The following is a 26554-nucleotide window of genomic DNA, read 5'->3' as shown; positions in this document are numbered from 1 at the left end:
ACCATTTCAACTGGGAATGTTTGTGCTATGATTGCCATTTATTGGTGGATTTTCTCTTTTGACCATTCCTTCTGACTTTTGCTACAGCTTAAAAGTTCGATATTTTATTTTATTACCCTTCATTTTTACAGGAAACATTGATTGTAGTCTTTTGAGACAAATAATTACTGAATACAATTATCCGATACAACAGGATTGACTGCACATGCAGCGTAAGGTTTGACACTTGAACTGTTGATGGTTTTACATCCATTTAATTCGATTTTGTTGACTCAAAACTTTCTCCATATTCAAAAATGAGGATTTTATTTCAATGACGCTCTCAGTATTCACTTTATTTCAGACCATGGGATGTCTGGCGTTGTCGGGATTTATCCACATGTGTACGGGAATGTTTGGATTTGTCGGCTTTGTAATGAAGTTTGTTGGTCCAATAACGATAATTCCTACTGTATTACTGATAGGTATAGGTTCGGTAAATGTAACCGTCCAGTTTTGCCAGGTCCATTGGGGAATCGCTGCATTGTACGTAAAGAAGTTAAATTGATCGGTTTTCTTTATTTTGTCTTTTCTATTTACAAAATTCTAGAATTTAAAAAATGGAACATAAGTGCGATGAGAGTTCCAGAAAGTGAAATCTCAAACATCCAAGTTTAGAAATATTGGCTTAAGGATTTCTCAGTCTTACGTTGTCGGGCGGTGTTTGTTTTACTTTTTACTTACTTTTTAAATCAATTTTGTAATTTATAGAACAATTCAGAGCGATGTGCATGTGGCTATACCTATTACAAAACGTCAGTTCATGGTTTTATTACGACGTCAACTACCTTAAAGTAGATATTTTCTTGTGTCGAAAGCGAAATGACTTTTCCCTATCAGCGCAAGTTCCGTTCTGGGATAAGTAGTTTGCATTCGCTCGAATGAGTTATGTACATCATGTAGCTTTTTGAGATTTTTTTTTCAAAAATAAAAAAAAAGTAGCAAGGATCGACCTCTTCTGAATCTCTCTTATTTTTTTTTATATCATAAATCTTCAGAGTTTCAATTAAGGTTTATTGATATTTTTAAATTATACATCATTCGACCCAGATCATGTTATTTTGTATTAGTTCGTTTCGGCTATGTACAACAAAGACTTTGACGACAATATACAAGGGCACAATCTAAAGTGGAGTAAGTTTTATTCATTGGTTAAAGTTTTACCGAGATCTTTTTTATTTTCATTTATATGATTTCAACATATTTCGTTATAAAAATGGTATTGGGCAGCAGGCGAAATCCTTGCAAGCCATTTCCATAGAACAAAGTTCAATACAAAAAAAAATTATCTTAACATATGTAAATATATACAATACATGTCATTATATACAAATTGCAAACATTCATTAGATAAATAATAAAAAAAAAGATTTCTGCGTCGTCTGCAGTACAGTCCTTGATTCAATACGTTAACTAATCGTCCTTTTTTGTGATGACCGGTGGTGTCATGATTATTGTGCTGGACTGTGGCTTCGAGGCGAGAGGCGCCGTCAGCGAATCAGTACGTATCTCATACATTTATCACAACATTAATTTCGCTGTGAATTTGAAAAGATTTTGTGCATCGCGTATTAACATTAGTAAATACCATGCATAAAGATTATAAAGTAAGATTTGTTTTGGTTTTGGAAACAATTTCCCAATATAAGATACAACAAATGACTTAATGTATATTGTACGTATTTGTATTTGAAAACAAAAAAAAACTGCTCACCATTTAGTCTGATTATCAAAATACTAATGGCATTTAATAGCAAATGGAAGTTTATAGATTATAGATTATTATTAGCATCGAAACCGTGTATGTTGATTACGATGAAGTAAAAATAACAAATGTGTTCATTCTGAATAGAAATCTTTAAATTGCAGTAAAAAGAGTAAACGAAAATGAAAGGAGCAAATAGAAACAAAACAAAAAACAAACAAACAAAAAACAAACAAACAAACAAACAAACAAAAAACAAACAAAAAAATAGATATACAATAATGTTAATATAAGGAAAAGGTAACCAAAAATCAACAAAATGTTTTTTTTTTATGTAATTGTGGACTTCTATATCTATGGACGTACCAAAACACAACAGTCAACATTGAAAATCTGACTAAGGAGGTAGACTTAGGATAAGATAATTAACTCTTGAAATCAGTTATACGCTTGTATCATATTCAATTTCACTAAAGCCTATCAAGCTTTCGTTTGAAACAGAACAAAATCAGTTCAAGTTACTTTGATGCTTTAATGAGATTAATGTAAAATGCTGAATACAAAAGTTCCAATGATTTGTTAGAGTTGTATCCCTTACCCTTGGTTTACCTCCTTCAACAAAGCATAGAAGACAAATTTTAGTAGACCTGGTCAGCTAGGATAAATGGATCTGCAAAACGATAAATTATCGTTTATCAAAAGAATTCCAGAAATTCGATGGTTATGTTAACTTATTATCAAACCATGAGTTGATAACACTAGTTAAATTCAAAACGAAAACCGCAAACACCCAATCGAAACCGACAGATGGAATAATACACAAAGAAAACCTAAAATTTTGTCTGTTACGTAGGAATGCAATTGTGGACAAATACCATTACATAATTTAATGTAGTGCTTATGTTCGGACAGAAATAAATATATCAATAAAAAATTGATTATAAATTGCAATATCATAAAATCCAGAGCTATTATGATTTAAAAAAAAAACAATCAAGCTGTGACAGTATATTAGGATTGTAGATCTTAAGCTGGATTCTCTCTATTATGTCATTATCTATTTAATATGCTTTCCTCAACAATCATGAAAATATGTTAGTGTGTAAAATAATAAGTTGTACAACACAGGTTTGCCAGAATAAAGTATATATATAGGTGAGGGAATTTCATAGTAGTTCTATGACTAAAAGTAGTTTCTTCAAATGTTAAAAGGAATGTGAATTAAATGTTTCGATGCGTGAATGTAATGTATACGTTCCGCATTGCTTACTATAAATACTGGATTTTAAAATATAAACAAGTATTCAGCATTGTTATGTTTTAGGACTGGCATTACTTCCTTAATTTTGTCCGTATATCTTGATGGATGGAAAATGCCAATTCCAATATGGACCTGTACCAAAAGGTGGCATATCATTAGGTACCCATTTCCACAAGAGTTTTCCGTGAGTAGTTTTTTGATAACAACACTTAATCACTTTCAGTGACATGCAAAGCAGATAAGATTTCTACAGTGAAACCTCTCTAAACTGAACCCTGTATAATCCGAGAAACTGTCTAAACCAGATACTACTTGAAGTATCTTTGTATCAATTTTAACGTATTTTAACCTGGGTGAACCTAACTACTTTCTAAACCGAACAACTTTAAAGTCCGAACGGATTTCGGTTTAGAAAAGTTTCATTGTACCTAAAAAGACCCAGTTTATTGTTTCCTCCGAAAACAATTCAAGGAAAACTAAATTCTACGGTAACTAGTATATGTTTTTTGATAGTCACGTTTCGCCAAGCTATTGCATTCTTTTGATTACCGCTGTAACCTTGGTTCCCTTGATTACTCTTTCACAGCATACCAACATTTTAAAACTCCTATTTTAGGAATTCTTAATTAAGATAATGATGAACCAAATATATCTAATCAATTCATGTGCATAGAATTTCTTCTTTGGGGTTACAATCACTATAAAATCGTAAAGAGGGGAATTTCCGAATTTTCGAATTTCTTCTTTAACACACGATATCGTCATTTTTTTTTCAAAATACCGTAGTTTAAACAAGCATACATTCTGAAAATCGCCACAAGTCTTCAATAGAACGAATCCCAAAATTATTGATTGTGATAATATTAAACAGAAAATATCATTTGAGCCATTTTATACTGAAGCATAAATACTCTAGAAGTTTTGACATTGAAACATATGTCAAATTAAAGCGATATTCCGTTGATATAAGGGTATATATTTGTCATTTTACTCCGAAAAACCCCAAGTGTTACCGCAATTTTACTGGTACCATTGTAAAGCTGAGACAATTGGCTATATGATGATACATATATATGTATTAGTTTCTTTACACAAGCTATCACAGGGAGACTTAGACGCTCGAATAATTGAGTCAGAAAAATATTGCTTCTTGACCCAGTTAGGTATACATGTAAATATAGGCTTTTACTGAAAAAAGAACTCGAGATTATTCTTTGGCGACATATTGATTCGGCAATATAAGGTATAAAAGCATCTGAAAATCACCATTGAGTTGATGTGTGTGTGTTGGGGGGGGGGGAGGGGGGTTGCATGATGACCCCTTCCAGCCCATGAACTAAAATATATCATTCCAAAAACTTCATCTTGGATTCTTCAGTCAATGATTATTTAGTAAATATATTATGATTTTGAGGGTCATATGGCAATATATGGACCGGTAAATATCCCTGGTAAATTATATTGAATATATATTGAATATTTTGGGACGATCAACAGGTCCAAATATTGCCATTTGATCCGAAGTATGACCATGAACTATTTGCTATATTTTACTTTCCAAATGTCATGTACTCTTGATTATTCTCATGAAAAAAAGAAAAAAATGATAAAACATTTTTATATTATGACGTCACATTCTTTATTTGAAAACGAGGCAGGCCATATAATTTCCTACCGGCAGATATAGAAGGTATACAAGTAAAATTCTTTAAAATATTATATCTGTAGATATATCTCTGCCGTTTTAATTTTCAACTTTCGTAGACATGTCTTAAAGTAATTGCAAAAATTTCCAAAAAAACGATTAGGATAAAAAAAAAAACATGAACAACACAAATAAAAAATATGTGCACAGAAAATTTCGTTGACATCATGGTTTTCATTTTTGTAGATATTAATATCTACTATTCTTGGATGGGGAGTTTCAGCCATATTTACAGTTACAGAAATACTACCAAACAACCCGGACAGTCCCCAATACATGGCAAGGACGGACGTCAAAACTGACGTCATCCGTAATACTCCATGGTTTTATATTCCATATCCAGGTAAGGACGCGATCATTCGATCTTGGGGAATTTAGGTTCGTACATGTTGTAATAATTTTTGAATTAATCTTGATGATTTATTGATTTAGGAAATGCCAAATATACTTGCTTCATCTAAGCACATCTGATGTTGCCAGTTTAGTAATGTTATATTTCACTTTTATTTATCACAGACATAAATCAATGGAATTTGATCTTACTTTCGTTTGCTTTGATGTAAATGTGCCGTCTATTGTTAAAAATGTATATGTAATACAAATGAAACCTGTCTAAATCAAATCACTTCTGGTTCGGTTAAGACAGACTTACGGTTGCCCAAGAATCAAAAGTCATTTGCACATTTAATTTCATGGATGGTGACTTAAGGAATAAGACCTAGGGTAAGGGACGCAACTCTTAAAAATCACTGGATCGTTTGTATTCAACATTTTACATCAATCTCATGTAAGCATTCAAGTAACTCGGATTGATTTTATTCTGTTACAAATGAAAGCTTGATAGACTGGTGAAATGGAATATAATATCACTGATTTCAAGAGTTGTTTCTCCTTACAATGTGTGTGATTTAGACATTTTTTTTCGGATTGTTCAGGGTTCATTGTATTATAAAGTAATGGAAGTTTAATGACCAAATACAGAAATATATGTTTAAGATCTAGAATTATAGGACTAAACATGATCTTTGATATTATCTTAGAATGCACATTTATGTTGTCACTGATGTTACAACGTTTAAAGTAATATTTTTAAGAGATAGATGCAGTACGGTGAAATATTCGATTAAAAAATTAACAAAAAGTATCTCCAAATGTGATGTCTAATATAGCTCCTGTTCTTGGTAATTTAGGACAGTTTGGCTCTATTGACTTTTCTGGTGGACTTTTCATGGGATTCTTAACGGCAACCCTATACTCGATAACAGACTCCATTGCTGATTATCACGCATGTGCAAAAATTACCAGAGTACCTCCACCTCCTGTCAATGCTATTAATAGAGGTATATTGGTGGAAGGCTGCCTTACTATGATTTCTGGGCTCTTCGGAGCGGGACACGGCACGTCAACCTACGGTATACATATTGGGACTATTGGATTAACGAAGGTGACAGAGGGACATATAAGTCTTATTATCAAATTAGATTTGTGAAATAAAAAGATAGTTTCCTTGATTATTGGCGTAAAACGCAACGTTAATTATATCATGTATGTTAAAATTGTGGCTTAAATACGTTTCATGTCAGCAGTATCCTTGAACATAAATTTCTGGTAGCTGGTATTCCTTTTTATCAATTTAAATAACTGCACAAAATGCAATGTCTTCTTTGAACTAGAACTCAACCAATACCGTTTTTAATCCACGAATAATATTTACTATTAATCAGAATTCAATAACTGACAAAACAAAAACTGTTTTGTTAAATTAATCAGGAACATTAACTCGGTACGAGTTTATTAGTATGAAGAAATACTCCTATACCTCTGTTCTGTGACAGAAACTTGACAGAATAACATTATCGTATATATTTTTTTAATATTATGGCTTCTCTTCTTCTTTTCTAGGTCGCTAGTAGGTTTGTGTACATTCTTTTCTCTTGTTTACTTATTACGTTTGCTATTATCGGCAAACTTGCCGCCATGTGTGTAACTATACCATACCCAGTTCTTGGTGGTGCCCAGATAATGGGATTTGGGATGTTCATAGGATTAGTGATGTCAAACCTACAGTACATTGATATGAATTCAACACGTAACTTAGCTATCATGGGTGTTTCAACCCTATTGGGATTAATGCTACCATTCTGGGCTGCTAAGAATTCGGCGTCAATAGACACAGGTAAACTTTGTAATCAAATACTTAATCAATTCCGAAACTACACAGACTTTTGGTATCGCGCTAGAAGTCTAACAAATAGGCTTCTGGAACAGGGTTATGTTGCTACAAGATTGAAGTCATCACTACAGAAGTTTTATGGTCATCATCATGAACTCGTGGATCGTTATGGTGTATCCATTTGCACCATGAAAACTGATTTATTCAAAGGGTCATAGTTTACCTTTCCTTGTTTGTCTACCCCGGACTTTACTTTTTATGAGCAACTCGGCGGGTGTTTCTAGAAAAGCAGAGGACGCTTACCCTACCGGTGCACCAGGTCCATGCTCCCAATTTTTAGTGGAGTTCGAGTTGCTCATTTACTTTTGTTACTTTGTATGTATAATTTTAGTTACTTTATGTACTTTGTTGTGTGTGTCTGTTTTCCATGTCTAGTCTTTGTCCCTGGATTACATTCTCTTGATTACCACTATAACCTTGGTTCCCTTGATTACTCTTTCGAAATATCATACATGGGAAAAACCGTAAAAACACAATATTTTCGGGAGTATTCGCTGTTATATAAAAAAAAAACATTCAGCAATGATTTGCAGGAACTTTTTGAAACGTTCCTCGGCAATTATCTTAAAAAAAAACAGGGGACCATTCACATTGCATCCATGTCAATGCTTGAATAATAATCTTTGATGTGCACAAGTTGCAAAAATAAATATTACCCACTATATTTCAGGATCCGAAGGTCTTGACAGTTTCATTTCAGTAGTGTTGTCAAATCCGTCTCTTGTTGGAGGATTTACTTCCTGTTTTCTAGATAACACTGTCCCAGGTATGTGAGCCATGTTGTCTGTAATGTCAAATTCGTATATGCAAAATAATGCAGACGATACAAACCAAGAAATAACAGTTTATGTCGTCAAACATAGTAACGACTCCTTACTTAAGTACCTGTGTACATAAAATGTAAAATTCTGACACACCTTTTGGTGGATGTAATTTTTGTTGTAAATAAATTATATGGTCCTATCAATTTACACATGTTTTTAGTTTGTTTGATTGTTTTGGAAAACGGTACATTTATCTCCCACTATAATTGACCAAAACCAAATCCTATCAAGGACGATAGTTGTTACAAAGTGCCAATTTCATACATTATCTGAAGCAACCGAATGCAAAAACTATCACAATTTAAAAGGTATGTAACTCTCTCTGAATCAGAAATGAAAGTAAATATGGTGAATTTTTTATATGAATGATCACCATTTGCCTAATTTTTACAGATACTGCTACTTAATGAGTTAATGTACCTAATTAAAATATTCTATTGGAAATAAAATTTTACTCTACAAATTAATGTGAATTTTAAAATTTAAAGGTATTTTATGGGTCCACAGGAACAATGACAAAACAATATTTAGGATTAAATGCACAGATACACGTATACAGACAATATAAGACACATAAAAAGAGTGGCATTTTTGTACAATTTTATCATTTAAACAATAGCATAAACAATACCGTGAATGATACAAAACCCTGTCTAAACCAGACACTTTTGAAAGTTCTTTTACACCAATTAAAATTTATTTGGAATGTTAGTAAAACCGAAAACCTAAAGTAAACAAGAGTCTCCCAGGAGCCTGAATTGTTCACCTGGTTAAAATTTGTCTTTCAAGGGTAATAAATTTAACAAGGAGATGTCCAACAATTTTGACTCAAGAAGACTTTGGTAGGCCTTATCATAAGGATCATTTCAGCAATTGAAAGTTTCTTTCTATCTATTATAGGTTTCAAGATATTGGCTGAAACTGTAAAACAAACAATATTTTTCATCTTTCAAGTGCAATAATTCTTACAAGGAGTCGCCTGACAACTTTGATTCCTGCAGACTTTTGAATGCCGTATAATAAGGATTATTTCAGCAATTTAAAGAGTTTGGCTAAACATAACGGTTTTGAGATATATGCGAAAAACAATTGTCTGACCCCTATGTTCTATTTTAAGTAATGGCGGCCATGTTTTCGACGAATCAAAAATCCTCACATCAGTTAAAATGCAAGATATTCCAAGAAACATTCATACTAAGTTTGGTTTCAATTGGTCAAGTAGTGTCAGAGGAGAAGATTTTTGAAAGAATTAACATTAACAAAAGCAAAAAAATCGTTGAAAAAGGACAATAACTCCAACATGGTTTAAGGGAATAAACCAAAACTTTACCAGAGATAGAACTCATCATGCTGAACACTTTTACCCATGTCATAATTAACCTAAACCTAATGGTTTTGGAGATATATTCAAAAATCTACTGTCTGACCCCAATGTTCTATTTTTAGTTACGGCGGCCATGTTTTTCAACGAATCAAACATCCTCACATCAATTCTATACAGGATATCCCAAGAAACATTCATACCAAGTTTGGTTTCAATTGGTTAAGTAGTGTCAGAGACGAAGAAAGAAATAGTATGAAAAAAAGCACAAATCGTTGAAAAAGGGCAATACCTCCAACATGGCTTAACGGATTAAAACCAAAAATTGACCAGAGATAGATCTTATCATATGCTGAACACTTTTACCCTGTCAGAATTTAGCTAAAGGAATATTTATACCAAATTTGGTTCTAATCAGTCAAGTAGTTTCAGAGGAGAAGAGTTTTGTATAATTGTTAACGACGACGAGGGACGCCAAGTGATGGCAATAGCTCATATGGCCTTGGGCAGGTGAGCTAAAAAGAGGTTCGATTTAGCAAAATTTAATTTTTTATATGTGAACTTTGGATAATTTTCGTTGATAACATATCCCAAACAGGACAACTCGGAGTATTGGAATCTTGTCACAACAAAGCTTACTTCAATTATCTTTTTATCCATCCTTAACATTTAAAGTACAAATGTAGCAAATTCTGTTAAACGCACAGGAAGGAGGGATTAGTGATATAAATTACGAGGTGTGTGATGAATACTCCTTTATTAACGAATTAATTTCTGATATACTCGATCTCTTGCAATCGTCCTCTCCGCCATAATGTTCTGATATACTCAATCTCTTGCAATCGTCCTCTTCGCCATAATGTTGTGATATACTCAATCTCTTGCAATCGTCCTTTTCGCCGTAATGTTCGTAGTCGTATCTACATAAAGTATGATCATTGCTTTTCACTTTTTTTATTCAAGCAAATGATTTGATAATGTTCAAATTTTTACTAATTTAAATCGTGGAACATCATGGTGAAATAGTTAATGGAAAAATTAAAGAACGATTAATTACATTTTTGTTTAATGATATTTTTCATTCGTTTGACAGGCAACTTGCATGAGCGTGGAATGTTAACTTGGGGTACAGTTGCCGAAGAAAAAACAGTATCCGGGATCAATTACGATGAAGGATACGAAATCTACGAGATTCAGAGCTGGTCAGCTAAAGTCAACAAGCTAAAATTTACTAAGTATATTCCAATCTTTCCAAATTATAATATTTCAAAATCATGTACGTTCTGTGCAAAGAAAAGTTGAATTTTAGATATCTGTGTTTTATTATACAAAATATTGTATAGGATTAAAAATTGTTATTCCAAAATTTATCGGTGTGTATATTCGGACCATTCACTAACAAAACAAATTTTAATATTCGACAAAAAATATTTGCTACTCCTTGCAATATCTAAGATGAGTGGAATAAAGCAAATAAATACCGTTCAACGCCAATAATCGGCTCTGTCTTTTGTCGAAGTGATGGGGTAGCCATGTTTGTTTACGATATTTATGTACATTGAATTTACAGTGCTGTAAGAGAGTAATCAGTGGAACCAAGATTCAAGTGGAGATCAAAGAATGTAACCTAGGGAAAAAGACCAGGCACGGAAAACAGACAAACACAACATGGACGATAAAATAACCAATATAATACATACAAAGTAACAAAAGTAAATGAGCAACTCCACTAAATCTGGGACCAGGTCCACCGGTGGCGTAAGAGTCCTCTGCTTTTCTAGAAACAACCGCCGGGTTGCTCATAAAAAGTCAAGTCCAGGGTAGACGAAAGAGGAAATCTACGACACACACACAAAAAAAAACTGTCATCACCAAGGTCGAAAAATGTAAACAAACCAATCAACATGCACGAATATAGGCATATGCTACTTAGATTGGATTTATGAAAATTCTATGTGAAGATCTTTCTTAACTGATTCATCAATAAGAGACAAGAGGAATCATTGAAATATTACATTATAACTCGGGTCCATATTGGCGGTCTGGGATTCATCCAAGAGTTTGTGAACTTCCGAGGAAGACATAACAGCTTCTATTCCCGTCTTGCGGACCAACATTTTGTCAACATTTATCTCCCTTTGGAGCAGGTGTCTATTCGTAACACGTAAGGTTTTCCATCCGATATCGACGATACTTTAGAAAATCTCGAAAGTCAAAAGGGAATTTCTCGTTCTACTGACCCTGCCATAAATTTTCTTTATCCGGGATACAAATGAAAATCATCCTTATGTAACCTACCAAAATAATGAAACACCCTGTAAGTTTTAGAAACACCGTTGTGTTTGTCTGCTGGGGATTCCATTTTCATTCAAGTTACCTCTTTTTTCTGCACCCGAATCCGAACATCGATTAGAGAGACTTCGAAATTATATACCTGATCTTACGGGAGGTAACTCTGCAAAAACAAGATAAAATTTGGCTGCATCCCGAGCTCCGCAAGTAGGGAATAGGGACGCGCGGTATATATATATTTCTTCCAAAAATACAAAAATACTTCGTCCGCATAATAGAATCGCCGGAAGATTTGACCAAGCCAATTTAGAAGAGAAAATCAAGGATTAGTTCGGTCAAAGGCAAATCAAAAGTGACAAAGAAATGGTTAAACTCATCAAATACCGAAATCGATAACCAATAATCAACAAATATTATTTTCTGAAAAGCTACAAATTGCTTCGCTGTGTCTTATATTTATTTGGTACACTAGTGTCGTTCGGAAATCCTTATTTATTTGACGCGTATATTTTATATCGAAAAAAATGTTCTCACAACTCGGTTTAAAAAAAATCTTTTGACATTTCTGTGTGCAAACTTCTTTTAAAAGACTGTTTTAGACGACATACAAAAGTTCAACAATTCGATTGATGTGGATATAAATACTGCTTAGGCCTGGAAGAACCGGCATTCCACACTTGCCATTGGTCAACACACAGTCAGCTAACCGAAGCAAGACAAAACTGTGTGTATTTCTATACATAGATCGTTCGTCATACAATTTACGAATTGAGTCGATTTTGCAATAAACACTGTTTTTTTTAATATGAATGCATTTCAATCAGTACATGATCATTTATCAAACTGAAATCTTTTCTGGGCCACATGATCAATGTAATTGTACAAGATATAAAAAGTCTGAAATATTGAAGTCGTCTGCTTAAGCATATTTATCCCATCAAATGTGACATTTCAAATAGTTTGGGAAGTTTGACTTTTTTTAATGTACACATTCTAACCTTTTTATGAGTGACTGACATACACATTTAATATTTGTTTGATTTTTTTTGTGAATCGGAGATTGGAATCGTTAAATGGATTCTGTCCCGACAGCGTTCAGCAATGGACCAATAAAAAGCAATGATATAAATTCGCAGCTTCTGATTGCAAGTACATAGTCTAAGTTATCCAAATTGACGTGTATATCGCATGAACTAAATGCTTCGCTTTTAGAAGCGAAGGACAAAAATAAAGAAAGAATGAATGAATAACAAAAAGTTGTTCGAAAGGAACTGGATCAATATCAAATGCTGCTGATGATAGGTTACTTCTTGTAACCTTGTTCCTTAAAACATGGAAAGCATTTTGTAATGTAAGCATGTTAATGCCATCAGTCAATAGAGCTTTCGTAAAACTTTGATATTGTCAAGCGAGCTGGAAACGATTGATCAAATGTACAAAGTATTGGAAACAAAGTCAGAACATCTTGAAACAATACATCATGACGTCAAATGAGGAATACAAATTTGCTAATAATGGGGGTATGAAAGAAGTATATGGATGAATATTACTAAATTACTATGCAATGAAAAAAAATGAAAAACCAAAGAGATGCAAGTAGATGCAAGACAAACGTGGGGAAATCTGAACACAAAAAGAGGACATTGTATTGAGATGGAAAGTGGAAAGAGCGCTTTAGCGATGTACATATAGATCAGACCTTTTACAACCGCAACGGATATTTAAAAAGCTGGTACTTGAACTTAATATAAATAAGAACGGCCTTCTTCGTGTAGCAGCGGCCAAATAAACAGAAAAAAACAAGATAAATTCTTCAAAATCTGCGCAATACCCATCCTCTTATACGGCTGTAAAGCGTGGCAGATGACAAAAGGCAATGATAAAGTATTAGACACTTTCCACCACTAAAGTCTGAGGAGTGTATTTAAAACCCACTACCGCAAAAATTCCAAATAAAAACCTGCCTGCATTGGCAAAAGCTAACACCGTCAGCCTTAAACAAAATATTCGTAGATGGAAATGGCAACGCCATGTTCTGAGGATGGACAAAAACATACATCAAAGAATTGCCCTGATATGGACACTAGAGGCAACAAAAAAAGGTAGGCAGAGGAAACCTGTCGAAGAACTGTGGAAAGAGTTTGGGGTTTAGGACGTGGACAGAGGCAGCAAAATCATCCCAGGACTTAAGAAAGATAGAGAGGACTTATCCTAGGCCAAAACCTCTTCACGGAGAAAATGAATTAGGCCAAGTAAGTCAAGCTTTTAGTTTACCTATCATCACGTGATAAAATGAAGTCTAAACGAAATTTAATTTCTTGTTTTGAGACTTTTTCCGTGGAAACGTATAGAGAGTAAGAGATTTCTTTTTTTACTTTATCAGATCGACAAAAAGTGACAAGGGTTTCCTTGATTTAAAGCATTTTACACACTGTATACTCTATAACAGATATAACGCCTAGATACAAATACGTAGTAAAAATGCTGCAGTGCTTGATTGACAACATACTTGTCCAATGTGGTTGGTGTATTTTTCAACGAACGTTCGGAATTCAACAAAATTATGCTCCAATTCTTGCTGATCCGTTCTTTAACTCCAATGAGTCTGTTTATATAGCTGATCTTATCAAAAAGAAGGAACATCGTTTAGCAAAATCTTTTGATCCAAGTTGTGGCTACGTAGATGACGTTTTGTCTATAAACAGTAATAGATACGGGGATCTTATACATCGCATCTGCCGAAACGAAACCGGAATAATGGACACTACAAAATACTATAAGCTCAGCCTTATATCTTGACTTATTTTAGGGATCAATTGGAAGGAAAAACTTATGGTCTAACTATATGACAAACGCAATCCGCATCGTTAGATTTCCGTTAGATTTCCTTTCATCTGTGGCAACTTCCTTTAGCACCTACGTATGGCAGTTCGTATCATACCTCATACGTCATGCCCGAGCATGCCGAAACGTCTCCTACATTTTTAACCGAGCTTGACTACTCACAATTAGGCATCTTTAAGACGGTTAAATGTTTGTTGCAACAGGATTAAAGTCATCCCTACAAAAGTTATATGGTCATCATGAAGTCGTATCTCGTTATGGTGTGTCAATCTGCACCATGGAAACCAATTGTTTTACCGTCTACCCCTCAGTGAACATTTTATGAGCAAATTGATGGGTGTTTATAGAACAGAGGACGCTGACTCAACCTGTGCCATGCTCTTAGTGTTTTCAGTGGAATACGCTTTGTTCATTTACCTTCGTTTTTTTGTACGTGTTTTGTTTATTCCATGTGCTTCCAAGTGTGTGCCCATTTCCCTAGTGTAATCGTTAGTTTTGGATCATGTTCTAAGTAGCACCAATGACCTCTTCTAATCAAAAGATGAGACCAAAACTACTGAACACTCTGGCACACGTGAGTGCGCTAATTTTTTTCTTTAAGTGTTTGCTGCTTGCTTTTGAATGGTTTAATTTGTAATCCATGGTGCTGCTTGTCTCATTCGTTGCCTGCTGTACTGTTTTTGTGTTTTGTGATATTCCAACTGTCGTTCGTTTGTAATCAATTTACCCTACTGAATTTGAGAAATAGAACTAGCTCATAAATACATTTTTCTTGTAAAATGAAAGTTATAATATTCTTGGAAACAAGGGATTTTGCTGTATTAAGCTTTATTTAGGATAGATTGATTGAGGAGAAACCGTATGATTCTTTTATTCGGGCAGTACTAAAATACGGTTGTGCGTTTTGGAATAATAAATATTTTTTCAGGTAGAGATACTAGAAACTTATGGACCGGCGAGCACCAACCAGTATTGCATAAGCAATGTTTGTCAATACGCCATATAAACAAAAAATTTAATCTAAACGTGGTTTGATCTGTTGATTGGAAATAACAATTGAATTGTAGATCAAGTGTACTTAGCCAGACGGTACATCAACTCCTCCTTATGAAATTATATATTTTTTTAAATCGTCATATTTTTGTTCAATTAATGTGCTATAACGTACATCAAGACGGTAGTACACGTTTATGAATAATCAGACATTTTGAGCATTATTGTGTCAATACATAATGTTATTTTTTCACATTTTTCGGAAATTCGGAATCCCTCGGGTTTATCCTTATGCAAATATGTGGATCCGCCACTCTTAGCTATGGAACAAAACTTATTCATTGATCAGCTGTAGTATGTGTTAATGTTATTGTCAAGGTATTTATTGATGCAAGTCAAAATCGTACAATGAGAAAAATTAGGACAAACTGAATCATTTCAAATGTTTGCAATAAAATTTGTAAAACAAAATAAAAATTCGTCTTATCAAAAATATACAAGAACATAATATTTATAGTTGCAATCACTTCTAACCTCTCTTAAATTCTGTCAGAATCTGTCAGGATTTCTGTTCTACGATAGTAGATATAACAGAAATCCTGACAAATCCTGACAGGATCTGACAGAGGCCGTCCTGGGTTAGGACACATTTTGCCCTATTCCCTGACAGATCCTGACAGAAACTGTCCTGGTTCGTGACAAAGAAAATACGAAAAGCTGTTCTAAACTATCATACCCCTGGACATTCCTGACACAAAGTTTTCTATTCTGTGTGACGTAATTTAGAACAGGAAGTCCGCGATTAATAAACGAAAGTGTGTGACAAATGTAAATTAGCAAATCCGATTAGGAAAATAAATCTTGATTTCAAAATTTACATTGAATTTCCAGTTACAGTGTACATGTATATATATAAAGCTCGTCGTGGTCATCATCCACAATCACTCGAACGTTGTTCATGCAATTTTGGTCGATCACGATCCAGTCACCCATCGTTCAAAAATTATCATTGTTTACATGTATAATGTTTTACATTCTGTCATACACCTGTGATATTTTAATATTATTTAATTATAAAATTAAAGGTCTATGTTTCTGTTCTAATATAAGTGTAAAAGTGGTAACCGAGAACTTTCAGATGTTTGGTAATTCTCACGAAGTCCAAGATTGACAAAGTACAATTTGAGTGAAACTGCTCGTAATAAAATAAGGGTCACAAATCATTCTAAAAAAAGTTAAAATTGACAATTTTAGCATTAAATGTGTGACTAATACCTAAATATTTCGGTCAAAATTCTTCAAATGCCATTTTAGCTACGAATACGAGTATGAACACTTCCAACTTACATACATGGTCTTGTGTGTAGAAAATGTAGAAATTAAAAATGTTAGTTTCATATTAGTGACTGTGACACCTGTATTTTAGTAAAAATTCTACAAATTCTGCAAAATGTATGAGTGTGAGAAGTTTTATTGTTCATAACGGTCTAAAACTATTGGCTAAAATGCTTGTTTTTTATAATATAAATATCATGTGGGTGGTTGTGACACATATATTTCTGTCAAAATTCGTCAAAGATGTCATATTCTGGCAAAATGTGTGAGTGCGAGCAATTTTAATTTCCATGACGGTCTGAAATTAGTGACTAAAATGCTAAATTTTTAAATATAACTATCATATACATGTAGTGGCTGTGACATATTATAATTTGAGTCAAAATTCTTTAAAAATGTGATATTCTTGCAAAATGTATGAGTGCGAGCACCTTTTAATTTCCATGAGGGTCTAAAATAAATAACTTAAATGCTATTTTTTTTCAATATTACTACCATGTGGGTGATTCCGACTTATATATTTCAGTCAACATTTTTCAAAAACGTATATGTACATCAGTCAAAATTCTTCAAAAAAGTCATATTCTTTCAATGTGTATGAGTGTGAAAACTTTAAAGTTCCATAAAGGTCTAAAACTTTTGTATGGTCTGTTTAAAATTGTCAATATATATAGGTACTCTGTATCATACCGGTGTCTAGATCTGCAACTAAAAGAATTCAGTACAAATTCTTTAAAATGAGATACGTAGCAGGTACGGCAGGAAATATTTTTGTTGGTACTGCACGCCATACATAAAAGTCGTGTAAAAAATGAAAAAAAAAAATGAAAATATAACAAGGCTTCCTTCCCGTCGTACGAATAGGGATTCGGGTGCTACGCCTTTTTTCTGAATCATGTATATATACTGTATGAAATTCAGTCAGAGAAGTATTCTCGAGCTAATGACTGTCAGAACCTGTCAGGAACTCTTCTAATCTACGTATCTGTTCTACCTAGAACAGTTCCTGACAGGAGGGTATCAGGACCCATGACAGATTATGACAGAGCTTGTTCAAAGCCCTGACAGACCCTGACAAGGTGTGTCGCGGGTCAGAACAGTTTCTGACAGTTTAGAACTGTTCTATGACATCGAATCCTGACAGGATTGAAGAGAGATTAGAAGTGACGCAACTGAAGGTGGGTATATCAGTTAAAGATTTAAACAGGTTTTAAAAAGTACATGGTTTAGTACAAGCTTATTATATTTACAAGAACTAGCTAAATTCGGTCGTTTTCCATAAAATGGTAATATCAGTCTGAAGATTAGGTAAATCCAATCATGCATACAGATTTTAGGTCGTCCTTTCAAAAGTTATGGAAGAATTCATCTTGGATTCAAGTAATTACGCGTACTTCATCGATTATATAATTTGCTGGCCATAACGATTGTCGATGTACTACCGGAATAATACTACTAAATGTTATAGAAACTTAATGAACAGTTTCTTCAGCCATATTTGTTCTGGAATGGATCTGATCCTAATGTTGGTATAAGTGGATTCACAATCTCTTTTATAACTGTGTAGGCCTACAATAACACAAAATATAAATATTAGAACAAATAAAACCTAGACTCTATCATGACATGTTTCAAAGCTCTTTAGACCATTGCAAATGGTAAAAAAGTGATAAACACATGACCAACATTTCGTGCAACACATAAGCTGCGTCTATAAAAAATGTGAAGAAACTAGTCGTATCAGAAATGAAACAAACCACGGAAACTCCGTTTTATAATCGTTTAACCACCAGCTGGCCATTTGTGGCGAAATCAGAATAAAAATACTTGTTTCTGGCCCCTTTGTGGCCTTTATTTGTCTGGCTTAATTTAAGGAATAACCCTAAAAATCAAACCCAGTTTTTTATAAGTCACTAATACTTTCTGTATTTGATATTCGCATATGATCTGCATTAATGTGTAGTTATACGCCACATAATCCAGCAGATCTTCGCCGTTTTCACCGCCACAGCATTATAGTTCTAGATGCATACAAGATAAAAATGTACATTTTAAATAGTATACACGTGTTTTCTATGTGTTTCTTGCTTGAATGAGAACGGGAAGTTTACATGAAATGATCAGTTAGCTTTGAACATTACCCAATTTCCGATTCAGGCACTGTGACCAGACTTTATAGGTCATATGCATTAGCACGCCCCGATATTTATGAATATTCATTGCCAGCTGCTTAATCTGATTCATAAACTGGTTCCCTGTCAATATCATAAGCGACCCAAAGAGCGCTACAACGTACCTTTTTAAAAACTAATCAAACACATGTCTATGCGTGTTTTTGTTTGTATTAGAACGGGAAGTTTACATTAGAAGATAAAATGAAACCAAGATTTTTGCAGAAGTCCCCCGATTTCACAGCAGATCGTATTTGTACCATTTCGGATGTTTAAAGTACGCCAAAATCAGTGACAGTAAATATCTGACGATTAGCAACTTTGAAGACTTCAGTCTTTGATTTTAAATATATATGGCACCTTGTTTAATACATGTTCAATTTTAAAAAGATCGATTCATTCACTAATAGTAAAGTTATTATCTTGATATCAGGAAAATGCATGTTTTGTCCCCTAAATTTTGAAATGTTCAAGTTTTCAAGTTCAAAAATCAACTGATGTCTGACCATTGTGGTATAGAATCAATCGGAACTCCTCAGCATTTCTAGTTACACAAATGGAAAACTTTGGAGGCACTACGCAGAAGAATCTGTCTGGAATTTGACCGATCCGATTCTAAAATTATACTTTTAGTGGTTGAAAGTATTAGCATTACTTTTTTCCTAGCTCCACGCTTCGCACCAACATTCTTGACGGAGTTGTGATTCTTTATTTCTAGTGATATCTAACCAAATTTTTAGTGCCACCTTGTGAATACAATTACTTTGAGTCGCGTATGACTTCAATTCCGGCAATTTTTTCAAGAATATATTCTCCTTACTGCATCCGAGGTTATTTTTTAGTGTAGCGGAAATGGCCGAGTACTTCCAATTGGGTATAGAATATTAAGGAACAATATCACAGGCATTCCTATGTTTTTATTGGTGTTACATATTAGTTAAATTCCATGAAATGCTGTTATACAGTGCATGTAATTGAGTTTTTCGTTCTAAAATAGGCCTCCTTTTGATTGGCTAGAAACTGTTAAAAGTGACATAAGTTGTGACATTACCGTATGATCTTCTCATATTTACATGTACAAGTACAAAAAGTTTACAAGAAAAGTATGATCTTCTCATATTTACATGTACAAGTACAAAATGTTTACATGAAATTTATTCAAGCAATAGACATTTTCAGTTATAATTAATCATGTGGTTTTCTCGTAATTATAAGTGCAAAACTAACAAACCATATAGTTCATAGAACATTAGATATTTTTATTCTGCAGACAACTGTTATACAGTGATAATGACGTCATGGACGTGCACGTATGAACATGGACTTGATCCCATTATTTATATGCAGATCGACTCGTACAAATGTATATAAACAGGAAAGATTTGGAGGTGTCTCGGTAAAACATACTTCTGTTCTACTAGACGAGGCCTTATTCGTTAAATACATGTATGCGATGGTCGTTTCATGTTATTTAAAAAATACAATCTTGTTTCTGATATTCAAATAACCCTCCTGTTTCTGTGAGTTTTACCCATCTTTCATATTAAAAAGCCTGTACCAAGTCAGGACCGTAGCGGTAGTTTCTAACTTTCCGGTTTTTTTCCTTATATTGCCATTTGTTATACGGATCTTACTTTTGACAACTGCCTATATTTGATCAATTCGGTAATTTTGTTTTACCCTTCATTTAGCTCATGCTTTTTATTTTCACGTGAGTAAGCCTTCATATACTGTGATAGAATTTTTATTCGCGGATACTAATTTTCGTGGTTTAGGGAAAACACCAGTTCGTAGATTCTTGAAATGGTTGATTTGACTACTCTATCATACAATTAAATGAGAAATTTCTATTTCGTTGGGAACCAAATTTCGTCGTTTTCCAAAACCACGTATACCACGAAAATTGATACCCTACGGATCAAGAATTTCCGTTAACTTGCCAAAGAGAGGAACCGATCCAGATCGAGCATAAGCCCCCTCTTCCACTTATTTCAGCATATAAATAGAAATGATATCTACCTTTGAAGTATTTACTGCAAGAAACCTCAGATAGAGGCCAGACATGCCTCCCTTCTGTATCATACTGGCAGTACAGATCACGTCTTTTGATACTGACTCTCCTACAAGTTAAAAGAAAGAATAAGGTCAAATGGTATTTATGCTTAAGACGGTTCATTCATCCTTTGCGAATATTTTGAAATTAAAGGATTCACACAGCGCAGCTTGATACTACAACAGTCAGAGGTCAATTTCTGAACAGTTTAAGAACAAGTATGCACCAGACAAAAGAAACTTATTTCTGAGTACTTTTTTTATTACACTTTTGAAACAATATCGGTCAATGAGCTTTGAATCAAACAAAACCTTTTCTCAGTTGAAATTTCATGGCCATTTCTACTACACTAATTTGTTTTAGGAAATTTTGCCGGACTTGTAATCACATGCTAATCAAAATAGTTATATCCACCAGGTGGCGCGGAACAATAAGCAAGATGTCACTAGATATAAAGAACAATAACTATTCAAAACTCAAAAAAAAAATAAACAATCTAACAAAAATTAGATGTACCCATTGTTCCATTCGGTCACAGCATATAGCATTTAACAACGCTCAATTTTACTTCCTGGTCGAATGACCTTTTCACAGTTAAAATCTGATTGGCTGATCAGAAAGGTCATCTAAACAGAAAGTACAATGGAGTTTTGTTCGATCCTACATGCAACGACTGAAAGGAACAATTGATAGGTCTATTTTTTTCATTTGATTGGTTGTACGGCAACTGGTGGTGCTATTTTAAAGATAACCATATAATTTTACTCAAATCTTACCCGGACATCTGGTCTCCTTTCAGTCCCTATTTTTTTTTAAATAAGTCCTCCAAAAATCAATCCCAACCGTTCAATGATGCAATGTATACAAAGTGGACAGGGTGTTGAAAAATCTTAGGAGCAATTATCTCAGAGATGGACAAACCAAAAAAAAAAAAAAAAAAACTGTCCCGCCAATTCAGGGAGCCAGGACATTTTCGTTTCAAACTGATACAAAAACCTTAACGTTTGACCAAAGAAAACGATGACATACCAATTAATTCTCTGACAACTTTCCGGAATTATTAAGAACATTTCAATCAATCCTGGATCTTAGTTGAATAACTGCATTATTTAAATACTTGTTTACTTTCTGCAGTGGAACGTAGATAATAAATGACCCGGATACGTGTGAATTATGAATATTAAATTATAATAGTGGCATAACTTGAATAATTTGTGTAAATTTTGTAGTTCTCTCATGATTTTGGAGACTTTTCGCAACCACCAATAAAATAAATGAAAGAACTCTTTAAGCCCTAGAATATGTGCAAAGACACTGATAAATTCAAATTATTCATTGATGTAAAATCCAACCAAATCATTGACATCAGAACGATACATAAAATAAACAGGCTAAATAAAGGAATGACCGTTATATTTTTCCGTCTATGAAGAAGTTGTGCACACTGAATAATCTGCATAGCAAGTTATTTTCAAGTGTGCATCAAGGGTATCGAGGGTGTTGTAAATAGACCGAAAAATCGACGGGTATATCATTAAAAAAGATTGATGACGTCATTGTCGCATTACAAAATTTGGTCTACATGATGACAATTTTTTATCCCATGAGAAACGTATTATCTCTATAATTAAGTTATAAAGGTATATCATTAAATCGTAGACTTTATATACATGTAAACATGGATGAAGAGGAATAAGTATTAAAAACAAATATAATAATTAAGCCTAATCGGGATTGGCATTTTTATACAATTTTATTTCAAACAAAAAATAAACGTTGAACACAAATCTCCATGATGATGTCAAAATCATTACTGAGGAGGGTAAAGCTAAGCCCATTTAAGTTGGACAAAGAATGAAAACTAGGGACTTTATCAGTTAAGTAAGCTTTGCATGGACTGTTTCTAAATACACTCTACAAAAAAAATGAAATTCATCTTCTACACCTGACTTAGGTTGTTTTCAATTGACCGGTGCAAACCAACTTTTTTTAATTCTACTTCCGGTCTGTCTGGTTCGTCGACTGAGGCGAACCACTGAGTACCAGCCAATAATGAAACACAAATCTAAGGTTCAAGCGGAACGAACCGTAAAATGGAAAACAACCCACATATAGTACACATTCTATGGTCAAATGAGATAATAGTATTTACATGTAGGTGGCGACCCTTTTCTATATAAAGGTTACTATCATCTTAACTTAACAACAAATAAACAAATTCACACAAGAATGACCCATTTATAAATGATCACTCAATATACTTGTGCATTTGTGTCAGTACTTTCTAATTAATTACCCAGGACACTACTACTAGTGCATACTAATTATTATAAAGATAACAGCTTTTTATCGAATGTTCCCAGTGAAATAAATTTCGATAATTCACACTGTGAAATAAATTCAGTAATTTCACTCTCGGACTTTCTCCCGTCACAACTTTGAAATCAATCCGCCGTTCACAAAATTTGAAATTTATGTTGAAAATAGCAACGAATAATTGAGGAAATCTATATATTAATAGAATAATCAATTGGTTATCGTGAATAACAAAAATATGATCACTTATACCAAGATCGCAATAAGATTTAACTCGTGCGCGGAACAAGTTCCGCAGACTCGTTAAATCTAGGCGTTCTTCGGCACTCGTGGTCATATTTTAGTTATTCACTCCTTCCAATTAATTATCCTAGTACTAGTACATACACATATACTAATTTATTACCCAGAACACTTAGTCTAGTTCTAATACATGCTAATTATACATTCAGCCCTGATTCTTGTACTTATTATGTAAATGATATAAATGATGTAAATATGATATAAAACAATGAACACAATGTAACATTGTGGTCGTATGCAAGGACAGATAGAAGACTACAAAAACGGAGAGAAATGCTCAATAAATTTAAACCCCCACTCCCCCAAAAATGACCATATACACAAAATACTTATTAATAAATGTAGGCTAGGTAAAGAAAAAAAATTGGGGTATTAATAGAGTCAATGAAATTCTGATATTTTTTCACCCTAGTTGGGTAATTGTCTGTTTTACGTATCACTGATAAAAAATTCATTCTTTTTATAATCAAAGTGCTAAGAACATGTATTCTTTAAAGTATTTGAGAGAATGTCCTCAGTTGCTCCATGGTTTCTTGTTAATAACAGAAACTTAAAATATTTTTTTTTTTTAAATAAAGCTGTAATCTGTCATAGAAATATATTAAAAGCCCATCTAATCACTGTATCACCAAACATCTAATCATTCCTTCCAATGGGTGTTGAGAAATCTACAACAGAAAATTTCCTAATACCGCACATGTAAAAATTATGAGTCGGTTGGAAAACAGGAAGTAGACGACCAAGAAAGCTGAAAAGGGTGGGGGGACCTTATACCTAATATCTAATCATTCCTTCCAATTGGGGAGAAATCTGCGACCGAAAATTTCCTAATACCACAGATGTAAAAATTATGGGTTGGTTGGAAAATAGGAAGTAGACGACCAAGACAGCTGGAAAGGGGGACCATATACATAATATCTAATCATTCCTTCTAACGGGTGTTGAGAAATCAGCGACGGAAATTTCCCCCAATACCTAACATGTAAAAATTCCAAGGCGTTCGGAAAACAGGAAGTAGATAATCTAGACGGCTGAGATATGACATGGTACAGTTCCTCGTGCTTAAGCCATATACGGAAAAAAATCCAATCATTCCCTCCATTAGAAGCCAAGAAATCCGCACATGTGACAGAAATATTTGTTACGGACGGAATGACCGATGGACACCCCCATCACTAGATATTCCCACTTTTACCGTATAGTGGTAGTTTTCCCGGTTGACAAATTTCGCGATTTGCTCTATGAAAACAGGCGTATAAAATTTTCGCAGTCTTTATTTTTAGCCTCCATATATAGCGTTTGCAGGAGTTATAAACTGGCCTTAAACTTGTCGAGTTTTTATTTTCGCGATTCCCCGAACCTTGCAAAAGCGATAATTTCTTGCTATAAGGTATAATATGGTATTGCTAGGCGTGCACAAAAAATAGAAATGACCAATATTAATGAAATTCCGATAATGATACAACGTACAATCCAACTAGAATTAAGTAGAAAACTGTCTTTAACGATTCCGCAGGCCAGGAAAAACTATACCTAAATTATTGATACAGAGTCTGTCTTGCCTGATGTTGCGACCCCTACGTCCTGAAAAATCAAGTCGACATAACACACCAACTCTTAACAGGAAATCAACTTGGTAACTGAATGTCGCTGAATGACAGACAGTGGGAACCTAACACATTAGTCCATTTTATCTTATGCTACTATGAGACTAACACTACTGGGGGGGGGGGAGGGGTTGTGATACGTTGAGCCTTACAGATCACTTTATTTAGATGGTTAACCAGCACCGATATTGAGGCTATTGTAGTACTTACCGAACTTCTTGGGTTTGGAATACATTTTGTATAAATTGTTACTGAGTTCTTTCAGCTTCTTCCCTAGGATAATACAAGTCCCCATTACCTACAGTAACAAAATATACGGTCATGATAAACATGATATTGACACACAAAATAAGTACAAAAAAAGTCTGGAAAAATAATAAAATATCGTATTGTCAGAAAGTATTGGATCTCTCACCTTATGAAATGAAGTATTTTTTTCATAGTTTGTCATCCACATCAGTAGATGTTTATTTAATATTGTTTTTACATGAAATTTTGTTGATTACATTACGAATGATTATGTTTAACTTAATTTCAGAAGTAACACGCTTTCTGATAAAAAAAGTGTCGATCATCTCTTAGACCAAATTAAGATATGTGATTGTGACGTCATCAACCTTTTTCGATGGTTTACTGTTAAATTTTGATACTAAAATGAAATTATAAGGAATAACTGTTATTTTCGGTCTTTCTGAAATAACCTCAAAGCCCGTGAAGCACACTTGAAAATAACCTGCTACGCAGTTTATAAAGTATGCACCACGTGATTGAGGTTATTTCTTCATAGACCAAAAATAAATAAGTCATTCCTTATAAACATATAGATATCGAGCGTTACAATGTATATACAGAGTATGGTTTAGGTATGGCTAAGCATCATCATTTATGCTAACTTAAAAATGCCAACTGATCATCTGCATATTAAATAAACGAAATTAGTTAGTCAAAATTTTATATAAAAACCTTTTGAAAGTTATAAAAAGAGACCAAAATCCAACATCAATAGTCTACGGTCCGCAAACTCTACATCTGTATTGTGATATGATTTTAGGCTTTGCCCATGAAGGAGACGAAGCTATGTGTACTTATATAATAATAACTGACATTATTGATAATGCATCGCTACAAACGTATATCATAACATTGCTCATGTTTCAACCAAAAAATATTCGAGATTTCCTTAACACACATTGTGCAACGGCGTTAAAATTTCAAACAATATCTTCATTACTACAAAAATCGTTTCTGAAATACAACACTTCCGACAAAACAATTTAGGAGCCATTTTCTTGTTTCAGCGTGTCTACATATACAGCAAAACTGATTTTTCGTTCATAGATGGTACGCAAAGTGCAGTAAAGTGTAAGACAACAGACAACCAGTTCACATATACAGGACGTCGCTGACGCTCCGTCTCTTTTATGAGACGAAATTTTGTGGGCATTCCTTTTTGCTTGGTAATGCTTTCCGCTCAATGCACTATGGCCATATATACATGTAGCAGATAAATGATAGTAATAAAACATATTCTAGATCCCATTACAGTCGTACT

At 33.8% G+C, this 26554-nt stretch overlaps 2 protein-coding genes across 6 annotated transcripts in view; one reads left to right on the top strand and one right to left on the bottom strand.

The window, feature by feature from the left end:
* Positions 1-3015: 3015 nt before the first annotated feature.
* Positions 3016-26539, top strand: LOC148601796 (solute carrier family 23 member 2-like). Of its 3 annotated transcripts, none has more exons than XM_088556798.1 (7): positions 3016-3189; positions 4897-5053; positions 5901-6154; positions 6613-6886; positions 7614-7709; positions 8668-9598; positions 10182-10316. In XM_088556798.1, the coding sequence occupies exons 1-6, from the start codon at positions 3118-3120 to the stop codon at positions 8727-8729; spliced, it is 915 nt and encodes a 304-aa protein (XP_088412924.1). In that variant the 5' UTR covers positions 3016-3117; the 3' UTR covers positions 8730-9598; positions 10182-10316. The 3 variants fall into 3 exon arrangements, with proteins under 3 accessions (XP_088412924.1, XP_088412922.1, XP_088412923.1); XM_088556796.1 differs by lacking the exon at positions 8668-9598 and adding an exon at positions 26301-26539 and having other exon boundaries at positions 3017-3189; positions 10182-13632; XM_088556797.1 differs by lacking the exon at positions 8668-9598 and adding an exon at positions 15153-15720 and having other exon boundaries at positions 3017-3189; positions 10182-13632.
* Positions 15579-26554, bottom strand: part of LOC148601795 (uncharacterized) — a 28357-nt gene continuing 17381 nt past the window's right edge. For all 3 annotated transcript variants that reach the window (XM_088556802.1, XM_088556800.1, XM_088556799.1), the window contains exons 7-9: positions 25213-25300; positions 20743-20843; positions 15579-18121 (exon numbers count right to left, since the gene is read on the bottom strand). In XM_088556802.1, coding sequence (XP_088412928.1) covers positions 18041-18121; positions 20743-20843; positions 25213-25300 — 270 coding nt within the window. In that variant the 3' untranslated portion in view covers positions 15579-18040. The remainder of the gene's footprint in view (positions 18122-20742; positions 20844-25212; positions 25301-26554) is intronic.

Source organism: Perna viridis, chromosome 12 (genome assembly GCF_037379345.1).
Source record: "Perna viridis isolate PV_CMFRI_1.1 ecotype Kerala chromosome 12, ASM3737934v1, whole genome shotgun sequence".
In the NCBI taxonomy this organism is placed as follows: domain Eukaryota; kingdom Metazoa; phylum Mollusca; class Bivalvia; order Mytilida; family Mytilidae; genus Perna; species Perna viridis.
The sequence above is the reverse complement of the archived record's forward strand: the minus strand, read 5'-3'. Positions and strand labels throughout refer to the sequence as shown.